Consider the following 26,013-nt stretch of genomic DNA (forward strand, 5'->3'; position numbering starts at 1 on the left):
CTATACCCTTCCCAGACTTCATGAGAAGCTGCCTACCTCCTGCCCAGTAGCAGTGGGTCACTGTTTCCCTCTTCTAGGTCCTAGATCAGTGCCCCTCAGGTATTTTCCTTTCTCTCTCTCTCCTTCTACATTCTTTAATCACCATCCGCAAGGTCATTCTGGTCACCCTGTCTCCCTCTCTTGTCTTTCCCAGGGTCTCTTTAATGGTTGTCCTTTAGAACCGAAGGGAGAAGGAGGGGTTGAGAAAGGCTTCCAGGTCTCTGGCATCAGGGCCTGGTAGGGTGGTAGTGTGGTCATGAGAGGGGGAGCCCAGGAAGACGGGGAGTGTTCCTGATCACCAGCCCTTCCCCCAGCCTCTGTGCTCACTAATCCTTCACCCCCAGGTCTATATGGTCATTCCGCTGTGTATCACGAGGCCACTGACTCCCTCTACGTGTTTGGGGGCTTCCGCTTCCACGTGGAGCTGGCGGCCCCATCCCCTGAGCTCTACTCCCTGCACTGTCCTGACCGCACCTGGAGCCTGCTGGCCCCTTCTCAGGGGGCAAAGGTCAGGAAAAAAGGTCCAGACAGATGAGTGTAGGGGGTAGGAGGGAGGGGGGCCCCCCCTTTCCCAGTGCCCCAGGGACTGGCTCAACCTTGGATTCCTACTCTGCCTCCTTTCTGGTACCCCAAGTCTCCCCTTTTTCTCTCTGTGACTTGGAGGTAAGAATCCTAGACCAGGAGGTCAGAGGCCTGGGTTCTGTCCCAGCTCTGCCACACTCTGGGCGTGGCCGTGACAGGTCCCTCCCCTTCCTGGCCTCTCCAGCTGTGAAACGGGACACTGAGGCTCCTTGTGCTTCTGCCTTCAAGGCCAAAGGAGACAGTGGGAGAGCAGGAAACCCCGGGTATGCTGTTTAGAGACAATTGCATTTGCCATCCACACACATATTCCCAAGCCCTTCTTGGGGCTGGACCACAAGGGAGATGGAAGTAAGAGCCCCAGCAGGATACACCCCGGTCCAGCTGGCGAGGTCACCCAAGAAATGTGGGGCTCATCTCAAGCATCTGAGGCTGGGTTCCTGAGGAACAGCATGGGGTTTGGGGGTTCTGGGAGTTCAGGGAAAGGAGATGGCTGTGGAGACAGCTCTGAGGAATGAGGGAGGCTTCCCGGAGGAAGGAGGTGAGATTTGAGGAAGGTTAGGATTGGGTGGGCTGGTAGGGGCTGGGGCATGGGGAGGTTTGGAGTGGCGGGTGGGCTGAGAGGGAGCACGAAGAGCGGGTGACCGTGGGCTCTGACAGCCCGTCCTGCCGTGTGTCTCCCCATCAGCCCCGCCCCCGACTTTTCCACGCCTCAGCCTTGCTAGGAGACACCATGGTGGTCCTTGGGGGGCGCTCGGACCCTGACGAGTTCAGCAGCGATGTCCTGCTCTACCAGGTCAACTGCAACACCTGGCTCCTGCCTGACCTCATCCGTAAGTCCACCACTCTCCCTGGGAGGCCGCGGGACAACCAGGGGGAGCGCTGGCCCTGTCCTGCGACTCTCACTCATTAGGGGTCATTTGGGTCCCTTCAGGCCCACAGGCAAAGCTCCTGTCCTCTCCACATTATCTAAGCACCCACGGAGACACCCTCCTTCTTTTTCTGTCTTAGAAAAATTTTTAATTCTGTTTATGAAGTAATGATGGTCATTGTAGATAATTTGTAAAATAGGAAGGAAAAAATCCCCCATAATCCCATTCTCTAGAGGCAACGACTGTCATATGTGAGGGTGCTTCCTTCCAGTTCATAGGCTGGAAAGGGATTGTATCTTGCCGTTTTATTTCATTTGACAGTCATTGTAAATGACTGACTGTGTGTGTGTGTCTCCGGGCCTGTCTCCTTTGCTTTTTGTTGCTTTCTCTGAGCCTCTGTCTCTAACTCTCTTTCGCTTTTAATCTATTTTTTCCACTGACTTTTTTTTTTTTGAGGATTTAAAAAAATTTAGGTGAAATTCACATAACACAATTAGTCATCATAAAACGAACAATTTAGCGACATTTAGTACCTTCACAGTGTGGTTCAGCCACCACCTTAGTCTTGTTCCACAACATTTTTTTTTTTTGGCCGCGCCACGTGGCATGTAGGATCTTAGTTCCCCGACCAGGGATTGAACCCGCGCCCCCTGCAGTGGAAGCGCAGAGTCTTAACCACTGGACTGCCAGCGAAGTCCCCGGGTTCCACAACATTTGTCTCTGTTCTTTTTTTTTTTTTTTTTTTTGCGGTACATGGGCCTCTCCCGCCGCGGAGCACAGGCTCCAGACGCACAGACTCAGCGGCCGTGGCTCATGGGCCCAGCCGCTCTGCGGCATATGGGATCCTCCCATACCGGGGCACAAACCCGCGTCCCCTGCATCAGCAGGCAGACTCCCAACCACTGCGCCACCAGGGAAGCCCATGTCTCTGTTCTTATTCCACTCTTTTCTGTTCCTTTTTTCTGTTTATGTGTCTCTCTCCCTCTCTTTTGTCTTGCTGTGTCTGATGCTCTTGTCCTATTTGGCCTTTTCTGTCTTCTCTCTGTCTTTCGTTGTCTGTCTCTGCTCTCCTTAGACTGTCTCTTCTCTCAGCATCCCTCTCTGACTGGTACCTTTGTGTGAATCTCTTCCTCGAGTCTCCTGCTCTCTCTCTCTGAACTTTCTGTCTTTCCCCAGGCCCAGCCTCTGTGGGACCACCAATGGAGGAGTCTGTGGCCCACGCTGTGGCAGCGGTAGGGGGTCGCCTGTATATCTCAGGAGGCTTTGGGGGAGTGGCCCTGGGCCGCCTGCTGGCCCTGACCCTGCCCCCTGACCCCTGCCACCTGCTGCCCTCGCCCGAAGCTTGTAACCAGTCTGGGGCCTGTACCTGGTGCCATGGGGCCTGCCTGTCCGGGGACCAGGCCCATAGGTAACCATGGAGACTGACAGCATGTGGGTGGGTGGGTGGTACTGGTGCCCTCCAAAGTGGGTTCTGTGCTAGGCCAGGCTTGTGGGGGAGGCCTCAGCAGGGTGTGGTCTGGTTAGGAGACCAGCTCACACGGGAAAATGGGCAGCTTATCACAGGCAGGGGCAGGCTAGGGGACCTCACCGAGTGGGGAGCCCTGTTTGTGGGCTGGAGTTAGCTGAGTCTGAACTGGGCCGTAAATGACCGGTCAAGTTTAGACCATGAGGGTTCAGAAGCGGGGCTGTATCTGGTGTATTTTAGAAACCATCTGAGCTGGGGAAGAATGAGATTGGAGAGGTGGGTGGGTCAGCTCAGAAAGGGCTTCCGGTGCCTGGCTGAACTGCGCTCCGTCCAGCTCCAAGACTCCTTGTCTGGAGTTTGGGAATCCAAACATATCAGGAGGCTGAAGGCGCTGTCCTAGGTTTAGCACAAACTAACTTGACTGCGCAGTTATCCTGCACTGGTATGAGGCTACTAACGTGGTATGAGGGTACTAACGGGCTTTATTTTGTCCCATTAGATGTGTCACCATGTTTACTACAGAATATTAAAGGGTTTGATTTTTAGGGTGCTCCCCCAGACTCTGCTAGGGGTATTATGTAACAGCGGGTACACCCACTGCTTTTCTGAAACCTGGAAAGTTCTGAAACAGTTGTGCCTTCAAGGATTTTGAGTGAGGGATTATGGCCCTCCACTGTGGGTGATGGGGAGCCACAGAAGGTTTAAGCAGGAGAGGGCAGGGGCAGGCTTGTGAAGGAGGGGGTGGCGAGGGGAGGCTGCAGGTGGAGGCCTGGAAGGGGGAGGCTTGAACTGGGCGGGGGCTGCAGGGCTGGAGGAGGAGGGGATGGTCAGAGAAGAATTCATGAGGCAGAGGCCTCGGTGGCTAGAGGGCCAAGAGGCCATGGGATATCGTCCAGTGTCTCTGGCCTGGGTGATAGGTGGACGTGGGACCATCACCAAGTGAGTTGGGGAGGAGCAGGTTTGGGAGGCCTGTGCTGAGAGCACTTGGGAGTGCATATGTGGGACCTGCAGGACGGTGTCCACGAGGCACCAGGAAGAGGCGAGGGTGAGGAGGAAGAGTGGGGCCTGGCTGAATGTGATGAGCCAGACCTCATGTCTCCCCAGGCTGGGCTGTGGTGGTCCCCCCTGCTCTCCAATGCCCCACTCCCCCGAGGAATGTCGACGTCTGCGGACCTGCAGTGAGTGCCTGGCCCGCCATCCCCGGACCCTGCAGCCTGGAGATGGAGAGGTGAATGATGGCGGTGGGGGTAGGAAGGGGGTGTGGCTCAGGCACCACTGAGCTCTTCAGCTGGGATTGGGTGGCAAGACCTGAGGCTGGAGGGATGCTGGGGGCCCTGACAACCCCGCTGAGCCCGTATCCCCCCGCCAGGCATCTGCCCCCCGCTGTAAGTGGTGTACCAACTGCCCTGAGGGTGCCTGCATCGGGCGCAATGGGTCCTGCACCTCGGAGAATGACTGTCGCATCAACCAGCGAGAGGTCTTCTGGGCTGGGAACTGCTCGGAGGCCGTGTGTGGGGCGGCCGACTGCAAGCAGTGCACAAGGGAGGGCAAGTGCATGTGGACGCGGCAGTTCAAGAGGACTGGTGAGCCCTGAGGCTTGCTCCCCGAGAGGAGAGTTTGGGGGCCTGGATTCCTGCTGCAAGGACGCAAGGGGCTCAGGGGCCTGGTTTGAGGGAGGAGGAGGGGAGGGGGCTGGGGGCCCGGACCTGCTTCTAATCCGTGTGCCCCCAACCCCAGGGGAGACCCGCCGCATCCTCTCGGTGCAGCCCACCTATGACTGGACGTGCTTCAGCCACTCTCTGCTGAACGTGTCCCCGATGCCGGTGGAATCATCGCCCCCCCTGCCCTGCCCCACGCCCTGTCACCTCCTGCCCAACTGCACCTCCTGCCTGGACTCCAAGGGTGCAGACGGGGGCTGGCAGCACTGCGTCTGGAGCAGCAGCCTCCAACAGGTACTGACTGCCCCCAGCGGGGTGTGCTGTGGCCCTCCTCCCTGCTGCACACTGACCTTTCTCCAACCCCGCCGCCGCTGTCCTACGTCCGCCTCCATTTCCTTAGGGCTGGTCCCACCATCACACTTTCTCTTTCTTCCCACTTTCTCTTCTCTCGCCTCTTCCAACATCTCTTTCTTCCCTCTTTGCCTTGTTCTTGTTGTTGTTTTTTTTTTGGTTTTTTTTTTTGGCTACATCGCACGGCTTGGGGGATCTTAGTTCCCTGATCAGAGATCGAACCCGCGCCCTCAGTGGAAGCGTGGAGTCTTAACCACTGGACCACCAGGGAAGTCCCTCTCCTTGCCTTGTGAGTCTCCCCGTCATGTCCCAGCACCCCCTTCCTGACTCCTCAGCCCTGGTGTCTCTCCAACTCTCAATTAAGCTCTCCTCGCCCCATCCTTCCCATGACTCAATACCATCTCCCTTCTCCCTCTCACACCTTTCCACTTTCCTCCTCCATCTCTTTCTCTCTCTACTTTTAGAAGTTTTGGTTGTAAGAAACAGAAACCCACTCGAGCTGGTGTTATTATAAGGAACCGGGGGTATTTGATGTTGTCTGAAAGGTAGGAAGTACTGTTGCTTCATCCTTCTTGGGCCGCCTGGTCTCTGATCTCAGCTGTTTTCTGCGCGTCTCCATCCTCTGGTTTCTCTCGGCTTGATCATCAGCACACACCACCTCAACTGGCAGACCTTGACCCTCAGTCTGTGTGACTTCCTTTTTTTTTTTAAATATTTATTTATTTACTTGGCTGCGTTGGGTCTTAGTTGCGGCCTGTGGGCTCTTCGTTGCGGCGTGCAGGCTTCTCTGTAGTTGTGGCACACGGGCTCAGTAATTGCGGCACGCAGGCTTAGTTGCCCCACGGCACGTGGGATCTTAGTTCCCCGACCAGGGGTCGAACCCGCGTCCCCTGCATTGGAAGGCGGATTCTTAACCACTGGACCACCAGGGGAGTCACTATGTGACTTTCTAATTCCAGAGACCACAGTCATCTCTGTGTTCTTCTGTTAGTTCACATTCTCAGGGAAGACTTCAGCTCAGCTCACGAGTTAGATGTCCAGCCGTGGTCCAGTGAGGTGTGGCCAGGGAAGGGAAGGAGCACTGCTTCTGACACAGCCATTCAGACCCACCCTTCATCTATGGCTATGGTCTAGAGAGATGATTCTTGAACATGGGCATGGTCTGGGGAGGTACAGTCCACCCCTTGGCTGCCCAGTGCGTGCTGTCTCATAAGGTCCATTCCAAAGACGCCTCTGGGGGGAATTCCCTGGTGGTCCAGTGGTTAGGACTCCGCACTTTCACTGCCGAGGGCCCGGCTTCAATTCCTGGTCAGGGAACTAAGATCCCACAAGCCGTGCGGTACGGCTGAAAAACAAAACAAAACAAAAAAACCACAGATGCCTCTGCCTGGCATGATTTAGCTGTCCCAGTGGCAGACACAGGCAGTCAGCCCCAGCCCCACCCCAGCAGGAGATAAGAAAGCTTCAGCTACTGCTGTCATATCCAGAAACAGTGTCACTGGGCCAGAGTTGTGAGTCTGTCTACTCCTCATTCATCTTTTTTTTTTTTGGCGGTATGCGGGCCTCTCACTGTTGTGGCCTCTCCCGTTGCGGAGCACAGGCTCCGGACGCGCAGGCTCAGCGGCCATGGCTCACGGGCCCAGCCGCTCCGCGGCATGTGGGATCTTCCCGGACCGGGGCACGAACCCGTGTCCCCTGCATCGGCAGGCGGACTCTCAACCACTGCGCCACCAGGGAAGCCCTACTCCTCATTCATCTTTATTGTGCAAGATTGTGCAAGACCCAACTGAGGTGTGATTACTCACCATCTCACAACCCAAGAGCCTACACGAGTCTTTGGTAAAATAGGAGTGCTGTCAACAGACCCTGTCTGGGGTGTTTTCCAACACCAACAACCAATTCTCCAGTTCTCTGCATGCCAACTATGTGTTCAACAATTCAGTTAATTTCTGACACTATCTACGTGAAATCAGAGTCACATCCCACAGGTTAAAGTGTTCAGTTCCACAAGACTGCTCCCTCTTCAGATGGCAGTCACAAATCCAGGCTAACTGGCTGTACATTGGGGGTTCCCACCATCCCCTCTGCAGGGCTGATAATGTGCTAGAATGACTCACAGAGCTCAGAGAAACGTTTACTTACTCACACTGGTTTATTATAAAGGATACAGCTCAGGAAGAGCCAAATAGAAGAGGTGAATCGGCAAGGCATGCAGTTTCCATGCCTTCACTGGACATGCCGCCCTCCCAGAGGATGCACTCATCAACCTGGAAGCTCTCTGAATCGCATTGTTGTTGTTGTTGTTGTTTTTTGGCCGTGCCGTGCGGCTTACGGGATCTTAGTCCCCCGACCAGGGATTGAACCCCAGCCCACAGCAGTGAAAGCACAGAGTCCTAACCACCGGACTGCCAGGGAAGTCCCCTGAATCTCATGGTTCACGTGTTTTTATAGAGCTCAATCTCTCCCCTGACCCCCCGGTGGGTGGGTGGGGCTCTAATCACTTGGTGTTTCGGCTGACTCCCCTAAGTCACCCCGTAAGCATAAACTCAGGTGTAAAAGGGGTCCCTTATGAACAGCAAAAGACGTCCCCACCGCTCAGGAACCCCTATGTGTTTTAGTAGCTCAGTACCAGGAACTGGGGACAAAGGCCAGATACATTTTTGTTTTATACCACACCGTCCCATAGGAAGGTCGTCCAAGTTAGATGGGAGAATGTATGTAGAGCGTGGAGCCCGGCCTGCTATTCAGTAAAAACTCAGTAACATCCCCATGTTCCACCCACTGGGAGGATTCCCAGTCTCCGCTGTCTGGGTCACACCAAGAGGGTCAGTGCAGCGGCTGGGAGTGGGGGGTGCTCCCCGTAGGGCTCTCGGCGTGGCTGCAAGGGCAGAGGTCCCCTGCGGTGGCACCTCTAACAAGCAGAGGCCTCTCGTCCTCAAGCCTGGGGTCCTTCCGGTGATACACGTCCTCCCTAAATATTATTGAGATTTCCATTATTTGTTTTTATTGGGATCCCAGGGACTGGAAGGCAACACCAGAGAGCCTGCAGGCAGCTCAGGAGGTGTGAGGCGGGAGGGGGTGGTGGGGCGGCTGAATGGAGAGCGCGGAGCTGATGCTGCGTGGGAATGTCAGAGGGCGGCTGCCAGATCTTCTGATTTCTGAGAAAATCAGTTAAAACTGTTGGCTCGGGTGTTTTAAAAACACAGATCAATCATAACAGGTGCGCAGACCAGACCTATTGTGATTTCGCTCAAGGGCAGCCTTATTTTAACAGTCAGGCATTGTTCTTCTAAACGCCTTTGGCCTCAGAGCCTGGGGCAGACAACAAGGTGCTCCCTTCCCTGGCTGGCTGGCTGGCTGGCTTCTTCCCTCCTTCCCTTTGTCCTTTTACCAAATTCTTCATAGAGCACCTTCCTTGCGCCGGGCACTTTGCTAGGCTGTGGGCATATGTCAGCAGATGAGCTAGGATCCTGCATCTCTTCCAGGAACACCGGAAATGCAGTTTATGGTATTGGGCAGCATCACGTTTGGCCACTGGGGGGGGTCCCAGCAGAAAGTGCTGAGCAGACTGGAGCCTCGGCTTCTCTTGGCCCCCTTCCAGATTGCCCCTCTTGTTTGTCAAGGGGTGCGCTAAATTCAGATCTGGAAGCCTAACCTGGAGGAGAATTTGGCTGTGGCAGTTCAGCCAGGCTCGGCTCATCACCGGCGTAACCCATAGGGACTCAGAGCTCCGGCCACAGCTATCAGGGTGTTCTATTTCAGGACTGCATGGTTGCTTTGTTTCTTCCTAAGTGCTTCCAGACAGCCAGCCTAGACTAATCTCTTTCCTCTTGTACTTTACTTAAGGCCCAAGCCGTAAATAAAATGCTCTCATACACTGAGGTAAGTTTCCAGGAGTGTGAACCTCGTTGAGCACTGTGTCTGGGTCCCAGGACACAATAAGTGATGGTGTGTGAGCTGCTGAGTCCTGACCACGGACTCCTCAACTTCCCAGCCAAGGGCGGGCGGATCCTGTTGCCCCAGCAGCTGGGTCCATGTTCTAAGAGGCTGTGGCTGGCAACCCCCCTCCTGATGCTTGTTTCTTTTTCCACCTGGGATCATTGCCTTTCTTTGATTGTAAGAAACAGCTGCATCCCAAGCCAGGTTGGTAAAGGGGCTCATTATACCAACACAGTGGTGCCTCTTGTGACCCAGGTAGAAAGTGCAGCCAGGCCCTACCAGGGACTGGAGGTGGAGCCTGGAAAGCTGCCTGTCTCCCTGTCTTTGGGGTGTGTGATTCTCATCTCTGCTTCCTTCTGTCTCTGCTCTTTTCTTGCCTCTCTCTGTTCTCTTCATTTGCTGTCATTTGTTCATCCAAACGGCCCAGCCAGCCCTAGTCTACACAATCTAGTTTCAAGGATGTCCCTAGCCTGACTTCTGGTCTGAACTTCTAGTTACAAATGCCGAGGAGGGAGAATGTGATGACCCCAGCTGATGTCCATTTTGGTCCACCCGGTTGTGGCCAGCAGGGGTGAGATCTCTGAGAAGAGGGTGCAATCCAGGAAGACACCCAGGAGGTGTTTGCTTGATCTTCTTTCTCTGCCCTTTCCCCTCCCCTGTAGTGTCTGAGCCCCTCCTACCTGCCCCTGCGATGTATGGCTGGAGGCTGTGGGCGGCTGCTCCGAGGACCCGAGAGCTGCTCCCTGGGCTGTGCTCAGGCGACACAGTGCGCCCTGTGCCTGCGGCGGCCCCACTGTGGCTGGTGTGCCTGGGGGGGCCAGGATGGGGGTGGCCGCTGCCTGGAGGGTGGACTCAGCGGCCCCCGCGATGGTGAGACGGGTTTTCGGATGGGGTGAGTGGGGCTGGCTCCTGTCTGCGTTCTGACGTGGGGTTGGTTCAGGGAACGTGGAGGGCCGCCGGGGGCTCTCACAGGTGGCGCTCAGGGGAAGGGGGAGCAAGGGCCTGGGTGGCTAGGCGAGTGGTTCAGAGGCCTCCACAGTGAAGCCCTGTATCCTCGTGCCAGGGCTGACATGTGGGCGACCTGGGGCCTCCTGGGCCTTCCTGTCCTGCCCCCCTGAGGACGAGTGTGCAAACGGGCACCACGACTGCAATGAAACACAGAACTGCCATGACCGGCCCCACGGTTACGAGTGCAGCTGCAAGACGGGCTACACCATGGACAAGTGAGGCTACAGGCCAGACGTGGGGGCTTGGGTGGGGTTGAGGGGAGCAGGGCCAGGCAGACCGTGAGGTGGGAGAGTCTGTGGGGAGCGGTAGACGACGGGGCATGGATCAAAGTGGGACGCAAGAAAACATAGTCCAAGGTGTGGAGGAGGGTGTGAGGGCGGGGGCTAGGTCGTGGAGGGCAAGGTTGGTCAGTTAGTTTAACAGGATACCCTGGGAAGGGGGTCATCGCCCCTGGAGGAGGTGCTGGGCTGGACCCGGGGCAGGGGAGTGATGCAGCGGACTGGGGGGTGGACTAGTTGCGAAGAGGGTGGGCTGGCCGGTGGTGGCCTCAGAGGCACGGTGAGGACCGTGCTGACGGCTGGGTGTGCCTTTGGGAGGGAGTGGCCTGCTACCCTGCGCTGACTCCTGCCCCACCCCTGCAGCGTGACGGGGCTGTGCCGCCCCGTGTGCGCCCAGGGCTGCGTGAACGGCTCATGCGTGGAGCCCGACCACTGCCGCTGCCACTTCGGCTTTGTCGGCCACAACTGCTCCACGGAGTGTCGCTGCAACCGCCACAGCGAGTGCGCCGGTGTGGGGGCCCGCGACCACTGCCTGCTCTGCCACAATCACACCAAGGTGTCCGTCCGGGACCTCAGGCCCTCGCCCCGGGCCTCTGTGCCTTCAGCCTACACTCAGGCATCTTGAGCCTCCTTCCAAGCCCCAGTGAGCTAGGCACAGGGAGGAGGGGGCCTAGCCCTATCCCAAGGAAGTACGAGAGGACCCTGGGGACACCATCTGGGTCTGTACCACAGAGGGCCGCCCTGGATAGCGGGACAGAATTACTACTGGACCAGGGAGGGGGATCCCGTGGAGGAGCATCTGGGATCCTGTGGGGAAGGGCTTTCTGAGCGCAACACTGGGGCTGAAGGGGAGTGAAACCCCATCACTGGAGGTGTGCAAGTGAAGGCACAGGGCTCAATGGCAGATGGGCTGGGACTGCCCAAGGCAAATGCCTGAGCTGTTGCTGCCCTCCCCTGGTGCTCTCAGAACCTTCCCCCAGCTCTCACACCCACTGTGACTCTTCACCCCCTCTGACCGCCCTGTCCCTGGTTTCCAGGGCAGCCACTGTGAGCAGTGCCTCCCCCTGTTCGTGGGTTCAGCCGTGGGGGGTGGGACCTGCCGGCCCTGCCACGCCTTTTGTCGAGGCAACAGCCAGGTCTGCGTCTCCAGGAAGGAGCTTGAAATGGCCAGGAGGGAGCCGGAGAAGTACTCGCTGGATCCAGATGAGGTGCAAGAGGCTGGAGTCCCGAGCTCCTGGGTCTGAAGGAGGAGGGGGCTGGGGGCTCCTAGTCTGAGGGAGGAGGAGGCTGCCGGGCTCTGGACTCCTGGCTCTGAGGGGGGAGGGGCTGGTCCGTGCATTTCTGTGATCACCCTGTCCTTCCTTGGCCAGATCGAAAACTGGGTGACAGAGGGGCCTAGTGAAGACGAGGCTGTGTGTGTGAACTGCCACAATAATAGCTATGGGGACAAATGTGAGAGCTGCCTCCATGGCTACTTCCTCCTCGACGGGAAGTGCACCAAGTACGTGGAAGGGGGGCCGGGAACCCTTGTCCCGCTCAGTAGGAACAGCTCTGGGAGCCAGGCTCCTCTCCCCAGTCCTCTGCCCTCAGTCAGGAAAGGCTGAGATCCCCTGAGGCACGGGTTGGGGGCAAAGGACTAGACTCAGGTGGGAGACCCTCTCCCTCAGGCCAGTGCTGAAACGCAGGCTACCGAGCAGCCCTGGTGGAGACTCTTGGGCAAAGAGAGAGCGAGGGCCCTGAGGGAGAGGCCTCAGGACAGCCTCCCCGTTCCACCCCCTTCCTTTTGCATGGTCAGTAAGCCCTGGAGTTCGTCCATCCTGGGTTCTAATCCTGACTCTGCCACTTACCAACACTGTGGCCTTGGGGTAAACGGCTTGACCTCTGTGAGCCTCAGTTTCCTCTTCTGGCCTCATGGGTTGGAGCTCACGTTTACAGCATCCAGCCTGGGCCCCTGTAGGTCGTGGGGGCTCTATAACCCCCGTCTTCTTCCCTCTCTTCAGATGTCAGTGTAATGGCCATGCAGACACATGTAACGAGCAGGACGGGACAGGCTGCCCGTGTCAGAACAACACAGAGACGGGCACGTGCCAGGGCAGCTCCCCCAGTGACCGCCGAGACTGCTACAAATACCAGGTGCGGCTGGAGAAGCAAGTTATGGGCCAAGGGCCCCGTGCCCAGAAGAGGTCGGGGCTGGGATGAGGTAGCTTGGCCCGGGCAGGACTGACAACGTGGTTCCGATATCAGTGGTCATGGGGATCAAGGTCGACTTGATAGACTGTTCCTGAGCCCTAGTCAGTTTCAGGCCCCAGGCGGTGTTGCTGGGATCCCAGAAGTGAGCCTCTTGTGGGCGGTGGAGGTGAGGAGACGGACTCCAGTACGGATAGTCACAACTTAGAGACTGCAGATGCCAGAAAACTCATCTCGTAGTAGCTTAAGCAAAAAAGAAAATGTGTTGGCTCTTAGAACTGAGGTCTGGAGTCCACTTGAGGAATGGGCAGATCCGGGTGCTCACACAGTGCAGTCAGGAGCCCTTCTTTCCCTGGGTCTTGACTCTGCTCTCCTCTGGGTTGGCTTCATTCTCAGGCAAGTTTTCGCTCAAGTGGTGGCCCTCACCTGATCACTTGGGGCCAGTAGGGGATCTCATATTATTATTAATACCCATCTGCAAACTCCCCTTGAGTCCATATCCCCTTTCTTCAGCTGGGGGGCTCCTGGAGCCCCTGTACTGACTGCCTGGTTGGTTACTGTGTTGCAGGCTCACCTCCCACAGAGGGGATAGTCCATGTTCCTTCCTTAGAGTACAGCTCCTACCACCCCTCCCACCTACCTTCTCTCTAGTTCCAGAAGGAAGAGAGAACCCCTTGCTCGCCTCAGTCTCCCTACCCGTCTACTGGCAAAGATGCGACCACGCCCAAAATGGCGACAGAGCTTCACAAGCCTTACCCCTAACATTTCCATCCAAGACCAGAATTTTGGCTTTCTTTCTTTCTTTTTTTTTTTCAGCCTTGCCGTGCGGCATGCGTTATCTTAGTTCCCCAACCAGGGATCGAATCCGTGCCCCTTGCATTGGGAGCTCAGAGTCTTAACCACTGGGCCGCCAGGGAAGTCCCCAGAATTTTTGCTTGCTTGATGCATAATCAAAAGGCCCATTGGTCTTTGTCAAAACAGACAGCTTCAGAGCTTAATTCAGACCTCCTCCTCCAGCAGCTCTGTTGGTAGCTCTGAAACAGCAGTTTCTTTACCTTCTAATGATAGCAGTAGTGGTTAGTATGTAAGGAGTGCCTGCCATAGATACAGTGGAGACAGCACAGACACGGAAGGCTCATGAAGGCTGTGCTAGGGCCTCGGTGAGCTGTGGGCATAAGAGCAAAAGGAGGCTCAGAGACTTGTCCCAGGTCAGACAGCTGGCTGGGTTTGGAGCTTGGACTGACCCTGGTCAATCCCAGAGGTTGAGTGGTTTCCACTGGACTACAGGAATCAGAATAGCTGTTATCCGGCCAACTCATTCACTCGACACCTCTTTACTGAGCACCTAATATATGCCAGGCACTGTGCAAGGCATTGGGACACAGTAGGGAACAAAACAGGCAAAATGTTCTGTCCTCAGGGAATTCATGGAGGAGTCCAGCAACCAACAAATGAATATGTCAGACATGTAGTGTGTTAGTGATGAGCAGTAAGGAGGAAAATTAAGCAGAAAGGAGGGCTAGGAAATGTTGGGAGCGGAAATGGTAGATACAGTGGCCAAGGAAGGCCTCAGTGAGAATGTGACACTTGAGTAAAGACATTCAGACATGGGGCGGGTGGTGCGGGGCAGGCAGGAGAGCGATCCAAGCAGAGGCTCAACCAGTGCAAAGGCACTGAGGCAGGACCTACCCAATACAGTCCAGAAACAGCAAGGCTAGCAGGCAAGGCTGGCTCACCTGTGCTGGGCCTGTGATTTCAGTAGTGTTTACTCTCTGTGTACCGAGGAAGAATCTCCAGTTCAGCAAGGTTAAGTCACTACTCCAAGGCCACACAGCTAGTGAGGAGGTAGAGCCAGGATTCAACAGAGCTCTTCATTGCTGTGCCTCAGAGTTCCAGAGGCCTTGCCACTAGGGCGCTCTGGTCACTGGGGTGACACCAGGAACAGCAGTGCTGGAGTGTAGGATGCTGTCAGTGTCCACACTGTGTCAGGGAAACCCAGGGGGCCACAAGGAAGCTGCTGGGACACTGTGGAAGCCAGGGCAGGGGCTGCTTAGCAGTAGGCACAAAATGCCGGCCCTCCTTGGAGGGGGGCCGGGCCCTGAGCTCAGCTCTGACGGCCGCTCCCGCCCCCACCCTGCCCGCAGTGTGCCAAGTGCCGGGAGTCATTCCACGGGAGCCCGCTGGGTGGCCAGCAGTGCTACCGCCTCATCTCCGTGGAGCAGGAGTACTGCCTGGACCCCGCGTCCCAGACCAACTGTTTCCACGAGCCGAAGCGCCGCGCTCTGGGCCCCGGCCGCACTGTCCTCTTTGGCGTGCAGCCCAAGTTCACCAATGTGGACATCCGCCTGACGCTGGATGTGACCTTTGGCGCCGTGGACCTCTACGTCTCCACCTCCTATGACACCTTCGTGGTCCGTGTGGCCCCCGACACTGGCGTCCACACCGTACACATCCAGCCGCCACCGCCTCCCCCAGCCCCTCCACCCCCTGCTGACGGTGGGCCCCGGGGGGCTGGGGATCTGGGGGGACCTGGGACCGGAGGTGGGCCGGCCACCCCAGCGGAGCCACGAGTGCGAGAGGTGTGGCCACGGGGCCTGATCACCTACGTGACGGTGACAGAGCCATCCGTGGTGCTGGTGGTCCGTGGCGTGCGGGACCGGCTGGTCATCACCTACCCGCACGAGCACCACACCCTCAAGTCCAGCCGTTTCTACCTGCTCCTGCTGGGCGTGGGAGACCCAAGTGGGCCCAGTGCTAATGGCTCGGCCGACTCGCAGGGCCTGCTCTTCTTCCGGCAGGACCAGGCCCACATCGACCTGTTTGTCTTCTTCTCCGTCTTCTTCTCCTGCTTCTTTCTCTTCCTCTCACTCTGCGTGCTGCTCTGGAAGGCCAAGCAGGCCCTGGATCAGCGGCAGGAGCAGCGCCGGCACCTGCAAGAAATGACCAAGATGGCCAGCCGCCCCTTCGCCAAGGTCACCGTCTGCTTCCCACCCGACCCTGCTGCCCCGGCCCCCGCCTGGAAGCCGGCCGGGCTCCCACCACCCGCCTTCCGCCGCTCTGAGCCCTTCTTGGCACCCTTGCTGCTGACGGGGGCTGGCGGGCCCTGGGGACCCGTGGGAGGGAGCTGCTGCCCACCAACCATCCCTGCCACCACTGCTGGCCTGCGAGCCGGGCCTATCACCCTCGAGCCCACTGAAGATGGCATGGCCGGCGTGGCCACCCTGTTGCTCCAGCTGCCTGGCGGGCCCCATGCACCCAACGGCGCCTGCCTGGGGTCAGCCCTTGTCACTCTGCGGCACAGGCTGCATGAGTACTGTGGGGGGAGCGGGGGTGCTGGGGGCGGTGGGCACGGGGCTGGTGCAGGCCGGAAGGGACTGCTGAGCCAGGACAACCTCACCAGCATGTCTCTCTGACCCGTGGTGGGACCCTCAGCCACAGCAGTCGAGTCCCCTGAGGGGGCCGCCCTGGACTTGGGGCCCCTCCACCTGGGACACTGTGTCCTCAGAGACCTCTGGTTTCCTTCCCCTGGGTGGGGTGGGGTGGGGTGGGGGGGTCCCCAGACAGGCCTTCTTTGTTCTGCATTCAACAATTATTTATTGAATACCTACTATGTGCCAGGCACTGTTGAAGGCACTGCGCAGAGCGGGAACCAAGACAGCCAAGGTTCCCTGATCTCGTGGGATTTAGGTTCTAGTGAAGGGATCCCGTCGGCATGCGCGCACATGCGCACGCACACACGGACAGATGAGTCAGGCCATTGCGAATGGGACGAGTGCCATGAGGTAGCAACGGAACGTGGCTGTGAGGAACCTTGGGGTAGTCAGTTGGTCCCTGTGCGAAGCTAGACTTTAAGAAGGAAACTGGCTGTGGGAAGAGCTGTGGGAAGCGGGATCCAGGCAGAGGGAACTGTTAGGACAAAGGACCTGAGGCGGGAACCAGCTTCTGTTATTGGAAGGATCGGAAAGCTGGCCAGTGTGACCCAGACCACGTGTGAAGAGGAGATGAGGTCAGGGTCAGGCAGGGGTGGATCACCCAGGGCCTGTGGGCCACACATAGGGTTTGGGGTTTTATTCTCAGGGCATTGGGCAGCCATCGGACAGTTTTAGGAGGGAGAATGACAGGATCCGATGTATTTAAGAGGTCACTCCGCTCTGTGGAGAGTGGACTGGGGACGGTGGAAGAGAGGCAGCAGGGGGACAAGAGATGGGCCAGATCAGGGAAGTGGCCGTGAGAAGAGGAGTCGGGAACAGATGCAGGCTGTGGGTGGAAGGATGTGATGATGGTGTGGACGTCGGAGTGAGGGAGGGAAGGAGTCCAGGCTGACCCCAACTTTGTGGCCCAAACTGTGGGTGGAAGGTGGGTTTATAAAGACGGGGCAGACTGGAGCTGTGGGGGGAAACCAGGAGTCCAGCTTTAGACCTAAGATCCCCTTTAGAGACATCTCTTCGGGTAGGTCCAAGCAGGGAAACACAGTCACCCGGAGTCTTCTCAGCAAAGGGAGCTGAGTGCGGGGATTGGCTCTACTGGTGAGGGACGCTGCCGAGAAGAGATGGGACAGTGAGGCAGCCCAGGGGCGAGCCAGAGCAGGACGCTGCTGCTGCCACCGCTAGGCTGGAGGGACGAGGCTCAGGTGGTGGTACCTGACCCCAGGATCAGGGTCACTGTGCTCAGAGGGGGCATAAGGAGACAAAGCCCCTGCCTGAGATGCCGCCCCGGGAAGGGCAGGGTTGGGTGGGGGACACCAGGGTTCGAATAGAAATGGCAGAGTTTTCAACATACAGCTCTCTTCCCAGACAATGCTGCCTTGAAGCAGCATCTGGCTTTTCCCCAGGGCCTACCCTCACCCCAGCGACCACCTTGCTGAGCCCTTCTGCCCCTTGAGGACCGCCTCTGCCCCCCATCCCCACCCCATCCTAACCATCTTGAACTTGGGACTCCTTTCCCAAGACTCCATCCCTCAGCTGTTGTTTTGGACCTTGGAGAGCTGGGCCCCGTGTCTTCCTCTCCGTCTGAGGCCATGTGTGCCCTCAGAGGCCGTCTGAAAGAGGGGGAGCGATTAAAGCAACAAATAGTGTGGGGAAGATCCAGTGTCCAAGTGCTGTCTGTGTGCAGCGGATGGGCCGTCTTGGCTTTCTGACCCAGCACCTGAGAGCTGGTTAAGTCAGATAAATGTCCTTATCTTGGTGCCCCCTCCAAGCCGCGTGGCCTGAGCCTGGCTCTTCACTGTGTCTCCTGGCGGGGGTGGTGCCACTACAGAAGCTCTTGTTCCCCAGGAGGGATGACCTGAGGGGACATGAGGGCAGTGAGGCCTTTGACCCTTGCCCAGATCCCTGTCACAAGGAGACCCCTGCTCGTCTCAGGAAGGAAAACAGACTGCCTTGCTCCCAGGTTTGGGTTTTATTCTGGCCCCTGACGTAAGAGAATTCAGGCAGCGCAAAGACTGAGGTGAGGCCCTAGCACGGTGAGCTTTCTCTAATTCAAGTAGATTCTCACAGCCCAAACCAAAAGCATCATGGGAACCTTTATCCACCAGTCCCCTGGCCAAGCAAGAGTGCTTTTGCGAGGGAAGGTGGGAGTGGGAGATCTCCATCCCGTCGGTGGGCCTCGCTCAGCGTGGGAGTCTTGCTGGGAGTGTTCCGCAGTGTACTTACAACCCAGCCCCTAGGCACAGGCCGGCTGCTTCATCTGCTTCTGAGCCAAGGACATGACGATGTGTTGGATTTAGGGGCCTGTGAATATCATGGTATTTTCAGACTTCATGAGCAACTTAAGGAGTTTTCAGGGATTGCCCTGCCCACACGTTCTGCCTTTATGAGCTGATGGTCGTACCTAACCTCCAAGACGTGACTGTGAGCTTACATTTTACTGAACACCAATGCTAGATGCTCGCTATTATGATCTTTCCAACAGTCAAATCTATGAGGTGCGGACCACGTAATCCCCATCTTGCAGATGAGAAGACAGAAGTTCATAGACACTGTTTAGCTGTTGAGCGACAGCTGCCATTTGAACCCAGACCTGACTCTCACATCCATGTTCCTGACCACCAGGCTCTTCCACTTCCCAAGGAAGAACTGCTTTATTTAGCATAAGTTGACCTAGCTGTCTCAGCACAGAGTGGACACTAGGAGTAGGTGTTCAAAATGGTCAATATCTGCTCAGGATAAGGCAGAATTTCCCAACTGGGGAGCCAACTAGCAGTGGGACACGCTGCCTCAAGGAGTCCTGAGGCCAGTGGGGTCATCCCGCATAACCAGAAAGGAGTTAAGGTGGTTATTCAGGACTCCTCCATGGGGGCTTCCCTGGTGGCGCAGTGGTTAAGAACCCGCCTGCCAATGCAGGAGACACGGGTTCGAGCCCTGGTTCGGGAGGATCCCACATGCCACAGAGCAACCAAGCCCGTGCGCCACAACTACTGAGCCTGCGCTCTAGAGCACGTGGGCCACAACTACTGAAGCCCGCGCGTCTAGAGCCCGTGCTCCACAACAAGAGAAGCCACCGCAATGAGAAGCCCGCGCACCACAACGAGGAACAGCCCACGCTCGCCATAACTAGAGGAAGCCCGCGTGCAGCAGCGAAGACCCAACACATCCAAAAATAAATTAATTAATTGTTGGCCCTCTGCCAGGTCCTGCTAAATGCTTAGGGGAAAGAAAAAAAAAACGACTCCTCCATGTTGTGTTTGGACCCTTTGGTAAGGTCTCTTATTAGCAGTCACCCTGTGACTTTGCCTTCCTGAGCAGCGCGTTTGCACTGACTGGACTTTTCCTCTGGGGCACAGAGCCACCTTCCCTTCAGCTCCTGTCACTGCTATGCAGATGCCTCTGTACCAGTGCCCCACAGCATGTGTTCCTCGTTTTCCACGTCAAACCCTCAGCAGTTGCCTCTCCCTGATACCCACACACCCGAATGCAAGGGGCTTGTGGTGAAGTGAGAGAAAGCCTGGACACGGGATGCTAGGGACCTGGATTCTAGCCCATGTGTGGCCACTGATGGCCTAGGGACTTCAGGAGAAGGGGAGAAATTTTACCAAGGGCCTACAGCACTCCAGCGCTGTGCTGGGTGCTTGGCATGAGTCTTTTAATCTTCCCAACGTCACAGCTGGGAGGTATGGACTTGTCCCCCCATTCTGCAGATTCGGAAATTAAGTCCCTTGCCCAAAACTCAGGGCAGATTAGTAGACGAGTCCAGATTCCGACACAAGCCTGTCTGACTTTCCATTGCCCCCCTGTATTACCTCTAAAATCTCTTTCCTTTTCTAAGCCAACGTCTCCCACCTGTGATCACACATTGTCTCCACCTCCACTGGGCTCCACACTGTTCTGGACATATAGCCGTCAACAAGGTCCCTGCTCTCATGGAGCTGACAAGCCAGTGGGGAGCCAAATAATAAAAGATTCGGTATGTTGGAAAATGACTGGAAAAACAAGGCAGTGAAGGAGGGGGATGGGGAGGTAGGTACTTGCTCTTTAATGTAAGGTGGGAGTGGGGGGGCTCACTTTTTTTTTAAATTTATTTTTGGCTGCATTGGGTCTTCATCAGTGCGTGCAGGCTTTCTCTAGTTGCAGCGAGCTGGGGTTACTCTTCGTTGCGGTGCAGGGGCTTCTCATTCCAGTGGCTTCTCTTGTTGCGGAGCCCTGGCTCTAGGAGCGTGGTTTTCAGTAGTTGTGGCTCACGGGCTCTAGAGTGCAGGCTCAGTAGTTGTGGCGCACGGGCTTAGTTTCCCTGCAGCATGTGGGATCTTCCCGGACCAGGGATGGAACCCATGTCCCCTGCATTGGCAGGCGGATTCTTAACCATCTGCGCCACCAGGGAAGTCCTGGGCCTCACTCTTAAGATGACATGTGAGCAGAAGTGAAAGAGTGAGCCATAGGGACATCTGAGGAGAGAGAGTTCCGAGTTGAGGGAACAACCAGTGCAAGGATCCTGACGTGGGAGCGTGCCTAACATCTTAGAGAAACAACCAAGAGACTCGTGGAGTAGAGAGAATAAAGAGGAGGTAAGGTCACAGAGGGAATAAGAGGAAGATTGTGCGGGTCCTTGAGCCACCGTGAGGACTCTGGCTTTTACTACGAGCAGGAGGAGCCAGCAGAGGGTTCTGAGCACAGGAGGCATGTGATCTATTTCAGATGTCCACAGGGCTTCTCCGTGGGGAAGAGACTAAAAGGGTGGAGTTAGGGCAGGAAGCCCAGTGAGGAGCCACTGCATTTGTTTAGGCCGAAGAGGAGGGTGGTTGGAACAAGGAGGCGCAGTAGAATGGGAAGAAGGGAGATTCTGGATCTGTTCTGAAAGTAGAACCAACAGAATTTGTTGACAGTTTGGATACTGGGTGAGAGAGAAAGTGGGCAACAGAAGGGATGGCGTTCGCTATTTCCTGAGATGAGGAAGACTGTGGGAAGAGCAGACTTGGGGCGGTGGGGAATCAGGGGTCAGGTCTTAGACACGTTAAAACTTAAGATGCCTATTAGACATTCCAAGTGAAGAATGTCACTCGATGGTTGAATACACACAGAGAGAGAAGAATAGCAAATAATATATGAATATTAGAATAGTTATACATTATTACATAATAATAATATTAACAACAGTTTGTTAAATTGACTCTGGTCTTTCCATCTGTTCCATCTCTTGCTCTCACAGTAGCCATATGACATATTAGGGATTATCCTCAGAGGGAGAAACAGACTCAGGTGTATTAATTTACTAAGAGAACACAGCTGGTAAGTGGCAAGAGTCAAGATTGAATCCCAGGTCTGTCCAACTTTGAGACCCAAACATTTCTAATCTGCTAGTCGCTTTTCAATAAAGGGGGTGGATTGAATTGTATGATCCTTGAGTATGCCTTTCAGCTCTAGAGAGTTTTAAACCTGACAGTTCTGTGCTTTGAAGACAAAGAGCCTCCGCATCTGTTAGGATTGTGTGCAGGCCAAGAGTCCACAGGTATTGAGTGAGCAGGGGGGCTCTCCTAATTTTTTCTTTGAATGGTTGGTACCCGGACAGTCCTCAGACAGCCTTTCTGGTTTGGCTAATTTTCAGGCTCTGGGCGGAGCTTCAGGTAGGCAGCTAGGGAGTTGGTGGTTTTCCTTTGTTAGTGAGGACTCCCTGGCTTAGTGAGGGAAGAGACTTGCCAGTGTCGCACACAGCAGATCCGGGTCAAGCATCTGACTCGACTCTGGAACTCCTTCCACACCTAGGCATGTTCCCTGTGTCCCCGCCTCCCTCACCAAACCTCCTTCTCCACCCAGATTCCTTCCCTGGGACAAAAAAGGATGTAGGCGGAGTTGGTTTTTAGGTTTTTTTTTTTATTGTGGGTGCATTTCTGGTAGCGGGATAGGGCGGAGGGTCAGGACCTCCCAGGAGAAGGCAGAGGAGGGCAGGCGTGACGGGTGGAAAAGGAAAAAGGTGAGGGGAACGTCTTTACTCTCGGATCTTCAGCTCCCGCGCCATCTGACAGAGGGCGCAGGGCAAACAAAAGGTGAGGGCCGCCCAGTCTTTCGCGATAGAGCCCTGGAGGGTGGGAGAAAGAGGTTAGCAGTCCTAACTTGCATCCCAGGAGGCCCGTCCCCAGCCCTCGGCTCCTGCGGTCCCGGGCCTGGCGCGTACCTGGATGTGGTAGCGCTCGCGCATGCCGGTGCGCAGGGAGTTCAGGGTTCCGGGCAGGCAGGGAGTGCCGCAGCACTCGCCGAAGTCGTCGGAGATGCGGCAGGCGAGGCACAGAGGGACGAAAGTGCCGCACAGACCTGCAGGGGACGCGGGGCAATAAGGGCGGGGCCCACCGGGTGCCACCGGCCGGCTCTGCCTCGGGGAGGGGCTAGGCGGGGTCCGCGGCGCGCGGTTGCGGGGCCCAGAGGCAGCTGAGTGTTGGTGGAAGTGAGGGTCCCAGAGGGAATTAGGGGTCCGAAGAGTGGGGTTTCAAGATTGGGAAATAAGGTTTGAAGGGGGAGTTGGGGACCCAAGGAAGACAAGTGAGGGTGCAAGGGGGACGTTGAGGGTCCCAGTGGAAGTTGGAAGGTGTGAGGCCGGGATCCTAGGGAGTGTCGGGCGTCCCAGGAAGGCATGTGGGTTAGAGACTGGGAATTCAGGGTCCAAGGAAGGAGACGGGGAGTGGGGCTAGTAGGGCGAGGAAGGGGCTGGGGGTGACCTTCGCTCCCCTCCCGCTCTTTCCCCGGGCCTGGAGAGGGAGCGGCGGGCACTCACAGATGGGCATGTCACTGCAGCAGTCCATGAGAGTGGTGTTCCAGTCACTGAGCTGGCACTGGTAGCTGCTGGCACCCTGGGGCTGGCTGGTCACTGGGTAGGACATGGCTGCGGAGGGGAGAGGCGGGGGTCAGCGGGCAGCTTCGCAGCACCTCCTGGGCCCTTGCACCTATGCAGCCCCTCCCTCTGCCGGGCAGTCCGGGCGAGGCCACCAGGCCGCCCACTGAGGGGACACCACTGTGCCTCCCGCGTTCTTTATGCCACATCTGGGCATCGACACCCCAGTCTGTCCCTGTTGTTGGTGTCTCCTGCACAACTGGTTCGGCTGGAGGTGGGGTGGGTGGGGAGCCTGCAAGTCTAGGGAAGGTTGGCACTACACGTGGGCGGGGCGGGGACCTGCCGCCGGTTCCTCCACGCCTGGGCCTGGGGACCTGGGTCCCTGCACGTCGGGGCATCTGGGGTGCAGGCAGGTGCCGTCTGTCTTCGAAGCCAGGGTGCCCAGGGGAAGGAAGTGGCCATGTTCCGGGGACTGGAAGGTTTGGGGTTCCATCCAGCGATCCCACCTTTGCCTTTCACGTTGTCATGCATCTCAAATTGCATCTTGCTGGCCCTGAGGAGGTGGCCGTTGGGGACAGCAGATGTGGCAGTGGTGACAACGTCAGAATCTGTCCAAGGGATGCTGGATACTGGGGGAGGTCAGGGCAAGGGGCAGGGGCACTGGGGGCTGGGTTCTCAGGGGTAAGGATGCTGGGGAGAAAGAGCCATATCAGCTTGCCAGCTAGGAGAGACGTGGGATAGGGTTGTATGGGGTTGGGGGCGAGAAACTCGCCCATCTCTGTACAGCTGCCCTCCTCATACCAGAGGCAGAGCTGGAGAGAAAGACCAAAAGACAGAGACAGGCAGAGTCAGAGACAAGGGGAGAAAGAGATCAGAGGTAGGTGCCTATAGAGATGCCACCAGTAACACTCACACCTGCCCAGTACTGTTTTTCTGTAAGCCCATTTCACAGACAGCACACTGAGGCTCAGTGAGCTGAAGAGAAACGCCTCACATCTGATGGCCCAGCCAAGAGGGTTAGTAAAGGGGGTACTGGCCCCCAGAACTTCCAACTTCAACTCAGTGCCATCAGGTTGAGAAAGGGGGGTGGGTCACAGGGGGCATTGAGAAAGACAGGGATGTCCAGAGAGGTAAACAGTCAGAGACATGTAAGGGGGCAGAGAGACATGAGTGGAGTTGGGTGGGGGGAGAAGAGAGCAGAGGCACCAACCTTTGAGTAGAAGGCTGTGGGCAGATGCTCCTACCTGCAGGACTGCTACAGCGACGATGGAGACAGAGTTGTGGGTGACACCTGGGAACTGAGTTGCTTATATCTGGGCGGGCCACGTGGCCCTGGGTGGGGCTCTGACAGAGATGCCCAGGGAGCCAAGCCGGTCTGGCTGACCCTCTTCCCCACATTGGGACTTCCCCTTCCTCCTTCTCCATCCCTCATTCCCCTCTCCCGCCTCCTGCCTGGCCTCAGAGGACCAAGGAAATCGTGGGGGAGGGGGTCCAAGGATGAGGAGCTGGGAGTAGAGATCTAAAGGGAAGTGGGCAGAGAGACCAAGAGAGGGAGAGAGAAGGCTGAGGGGAGGTGCAAGGGGCACAGCTGTACAGACACCAAAAGAGAGGAAGAGACAAGAGAGATAGGGAGGGAATGGGAGACAGAGACAGAAGGAGAGGCCCAGAGGGGAGAGAGAGACAAGGAGATTCAGAGAGATGGAGAGAGATAAGATGAGAAGACATGGAGAGAGAGAGAAAGAGATGCCGAGACAGAGAGGCACAAAGATCTGGGGAGAAATAAAAAGAAAGGGGGAGAAGAGATTCAGAAAAAAGACACAAAGATAGAAAGGTGGAGTGTCAGGTGAGTGGAGGTACCAGCCACTGGCCACGCCAAGGCTCAGAGGGAAGGGAAACAGGGAGAGGAGAGAGGCTGGTGGTGCAGGAGAGTGCAGAGTGGGCTCCCACTGGGCTCTCTCCCACCATCCTTAGTGAGGCCCCGACTTCCCGGGCAGAAGGGGCTTTGTGCCCCCATTCAGGGCCACTGGGCACATGGGGGGCAGTGTGTTTTGGGGGTGACCCATGCTGGAACCAAAGTAAAAAAACACACCTCACCCAAATCCAAATTGGGAAGGGAGGAGGCTGGGGACTGAGAAACTTCTGGTTCCTGAGGGAGGTGGATGTGGTCTAGGACACTTGAGTCCTAACAGAGCAGAGGACTGGGGCCCTGGACTCCTGGGTCTGAGGGAGGAGGGGGCTGGGCATCCAGACTCTTGGGGTTAAGCTAGGCTGCATCCCTGAGTGGGGTAGGGGTCCTGGGATACCCAGACTGCTGTCTTCCTGGGAGATGAAAGAGCTGGGGGCCTGGAGGCCTGAGTCACCAAAGTCTCCCCTCAACAGGTCTGGCGGGGTTGGAGGTGACTCAGTGAAGGAAGCAGAATTAGAGCTGGGTGGGGTTCCCACCACGGGTGTCACTCCAAAATTGTACGAGGCACCGGAAAACTGGGGTGTCAGCTGCAGAGAAGGTGATGCTGTCACCACACTGGGTATGAGTATGGGGTGATGAGGTGGACCACCCTGCTGGTCTGGGATCCCAGCTTTCCCCCCACAATCCTTAATTTCCTGACACCACCCAGATGGCTTGCTGTCCTTGTCCCCAGACCTAAGGGCAGCACGCAACATCTTGTCTGTCAGTGTCCATCACTTGGTCCGGGATCCTGAATGTCTGGGAAACATCTTCTCCCCGCTTCTGTTCTAGGGTCCCTGTCCCCCACCCCGCCCCCACCCCCATCTCCGCATCTTTGTCTCTCTGGCTCTGAATTGCTCCTTTCCTTCTTTCCTCATCTCTGCAGATCTGTTTCCAAATTTCTCCTGGTTCTCTGTCTCCTCATCTCTGAGTCTCTCTTCCCAAGCTCTGTGTCTCAGTGTCCTTATCCTGGAGCCTCTGCGTCCTTTCTCAGCATCTCTCCCCATCCTGAGGCTTACCCCATGGAGGCAGCCACAGAGCCCCATCCCCCAGCTGTCCAGACCATGGGCTGCAGGTGACTCAGGGTCAGACCCTAGGTCTTCCAAGACAACAACCTGAGTTGTCCTCAAGTTTCCTCTCCCAACTCTGACACAGCCTGGGGGCCCCAATTAGATAGATACAGAAACTCATGTACGTGAGGAAATCAGGACTGGGAAAGCTGTGAGGTGGCCTGCTTGGGGGTGAGGAGGAGGGAAGTGGCAGGAAGAGGAGAGCTGGGGGCTGAGGAGTGAGCATGGCAGCGTCTCCAGGCTTCTGGCCTGCATCCCCCTCAAACAGGGTTGCCAGATAAAATGCAGGATGTTGGGATTCCCTGGTGGCGCAGTGGTTGAGAGTCCGCCTGCCAATGTAGGGGACATGGGTTCGTGCCCCGGTCCGG

At 56.7% G+C, this 26,013-nt stretch overlaps 2 protein-coding genes and 1 long non-coding RNA gene across 6 annotated transcripts in view; 2 read left to right on the forward strand and 1 right to left on the reverse strand.

The window, feature by feature from the left end:
- Nucleotides 1-20,977, forward strand: part of MEGF8 (multiple EGF like domains 8) — a 46,911-nt gene extending 25,934 nt beyond the window's left edge. For both annotated transcript variants that reach the window (XM_067719756.1, XM_067719757.1), the window contains 13 exons: nucleotides 384-547; nucleotides 1,307-1,451; nucleotides 2,667-2,898; nucleotides 4,060-4,183; nucleotides 4,325-4,538; nucleotides 4,693-4,907; nucleotides 9,566-9,773; nucleotides 9,967-10,126; nucleotides 10,553-10,745; nucleotides 11,227-11,397; nucleotides 11,560-11,690; nucleotides 12,190-12,322; nucleotides 14,521-20,977. In XM_067719756.1, the coding sequence (XP_067575857.1) occupies nucleotides 384-547; nucleotides 1,307-1,451; nucleotides 2,667-2,898; nucleotides 4,060-4,183; nucleotides 4,325-4,538; nucleotides 4,693-4,907; nucleotides 9,566-9,773; nucleotides 9,967-10,126; nucleotides 10,553-10,745; nucleotides 11,227-11,397; nucleotides 11,560-11,690; nucleotides 12,190-12,322; nucleotides 14,521-15,789 (3,359 nt within the window). In that variant the 3' untranslated portion in view covers nucleotides 15,790-20,977. The remainder of the gene's footprint in view (nucleotides 1-383; nucleotides 548-1,306; nucleotides 1,452-2,666; nucleotides 2,899-4,059; nucleotides 4,184-4,324; nucleotides 4,539-4,692; nucleotides 4,908-9,565; nucleotides 9,774-9,966; nucleotides 10,127-10,552; nucleotides 10,746-11,226; nucleotides 11,398-11,559; nucleotides 11,691-12,189; nucleotides 12,323-14,520) is intronic.
- On the forward strand, nucleotides 4,918-5,690 carry LOC137215105 (uncharacterized). The gene is made up of 2 exons (XR_010939158.1): nucleotides 4,918-5,253; nucleotides 5,429-5,690. It is a non-coding gene; the product is annotated as an uncharacterized lncRNA (long non-coding RNA).
- A 680-nt stretch (nucleotides 20,978-21,657) lies between the features above and the next one.
- CNFN (cornifelin) lies at nucleotides 21,658-23,992 on the reverse strand. Of its 3 annotated transcripts, XM_067719779.1 has the most exons (5): nucleotides 23,841-23,861; nucleotides 23,137-23,320; nucleotides 22,574-22,681; nucleotides 21,980-22,116; nucleotides 21,658-21,883 (listed from the first exon to the last, which is right to left on the reverse strand). In XM_067719779.1, the coding sequence occupies exons 2-5, from the start codon at nucleotides 23,171-23,173 to the stop codon at nucleotides 21,794-21,796; spliced, it is 372 nt and encodes a 123-aa protein (XP_067575880.1). In that variant the 5' UTR covers nucleotides 23,174-23,320; nucleotides 23,841-23,861; the 3' UTR covers nucleotides 21,658-21,793. The 3 variants fall into 3 exon arrangements, with proteins under 3 accessions (XP_067575880.1, XP_067575881.1, XP_067575879.1); XM_067719780.1 differs by lacking the exon at nucleotides 23,137-23,320 and having other exon boundaries at nucleotides 23,841-23,992; XM_067719778.1 differs by lacking the exons at nucleotides 23,137-23,320; nucleotides 23,841-23,861 and adding an exon at nucleotides 23,875-23,902.
- Between the last annotated feature and the right edge of the window lie 2,021 nt (nucleotides 23,993-26,013).

This window comes from Pseudorca crassidens, chromosome 20, assembly GCF_039906515.1.
Source record: "Pseudorca crassidens isolate mPseCra1 chromosome 20, mPseCra1.hap1, whole genome shotgun sequence".
Lineage (NCBI taxonomy): Eukaryota > Metazoa > Chordata > Mammalia > Artiodactyla > Delphinidae > Pseudorca > Pseudorca crassidens.

Excerpts from the sequence above, each read along its gene's own strand:
- CNFN (XM_067719779.1), bottom strand. The coding sequence starts at position 23,173 with ATGCAATTTGAGATGCATGACAACGTGAAAGGCAAAG. Across the intron at positions 22,117-22,573 it reads CTGCAGTGACATGCCCATCT|GTCTGTGCGGCACTTTCGTC; the intron begins GTGAGTGCCCGC and ends CGTCCCCTGCAG. Across the intron at positions 21,884-21,979 it reads GCGAGCGCTACCACATCCAG|GGCTCTATCGCGAAAGACTG; the intron begins GTACGCGCCAGG and ends CCCACCCTCCAG.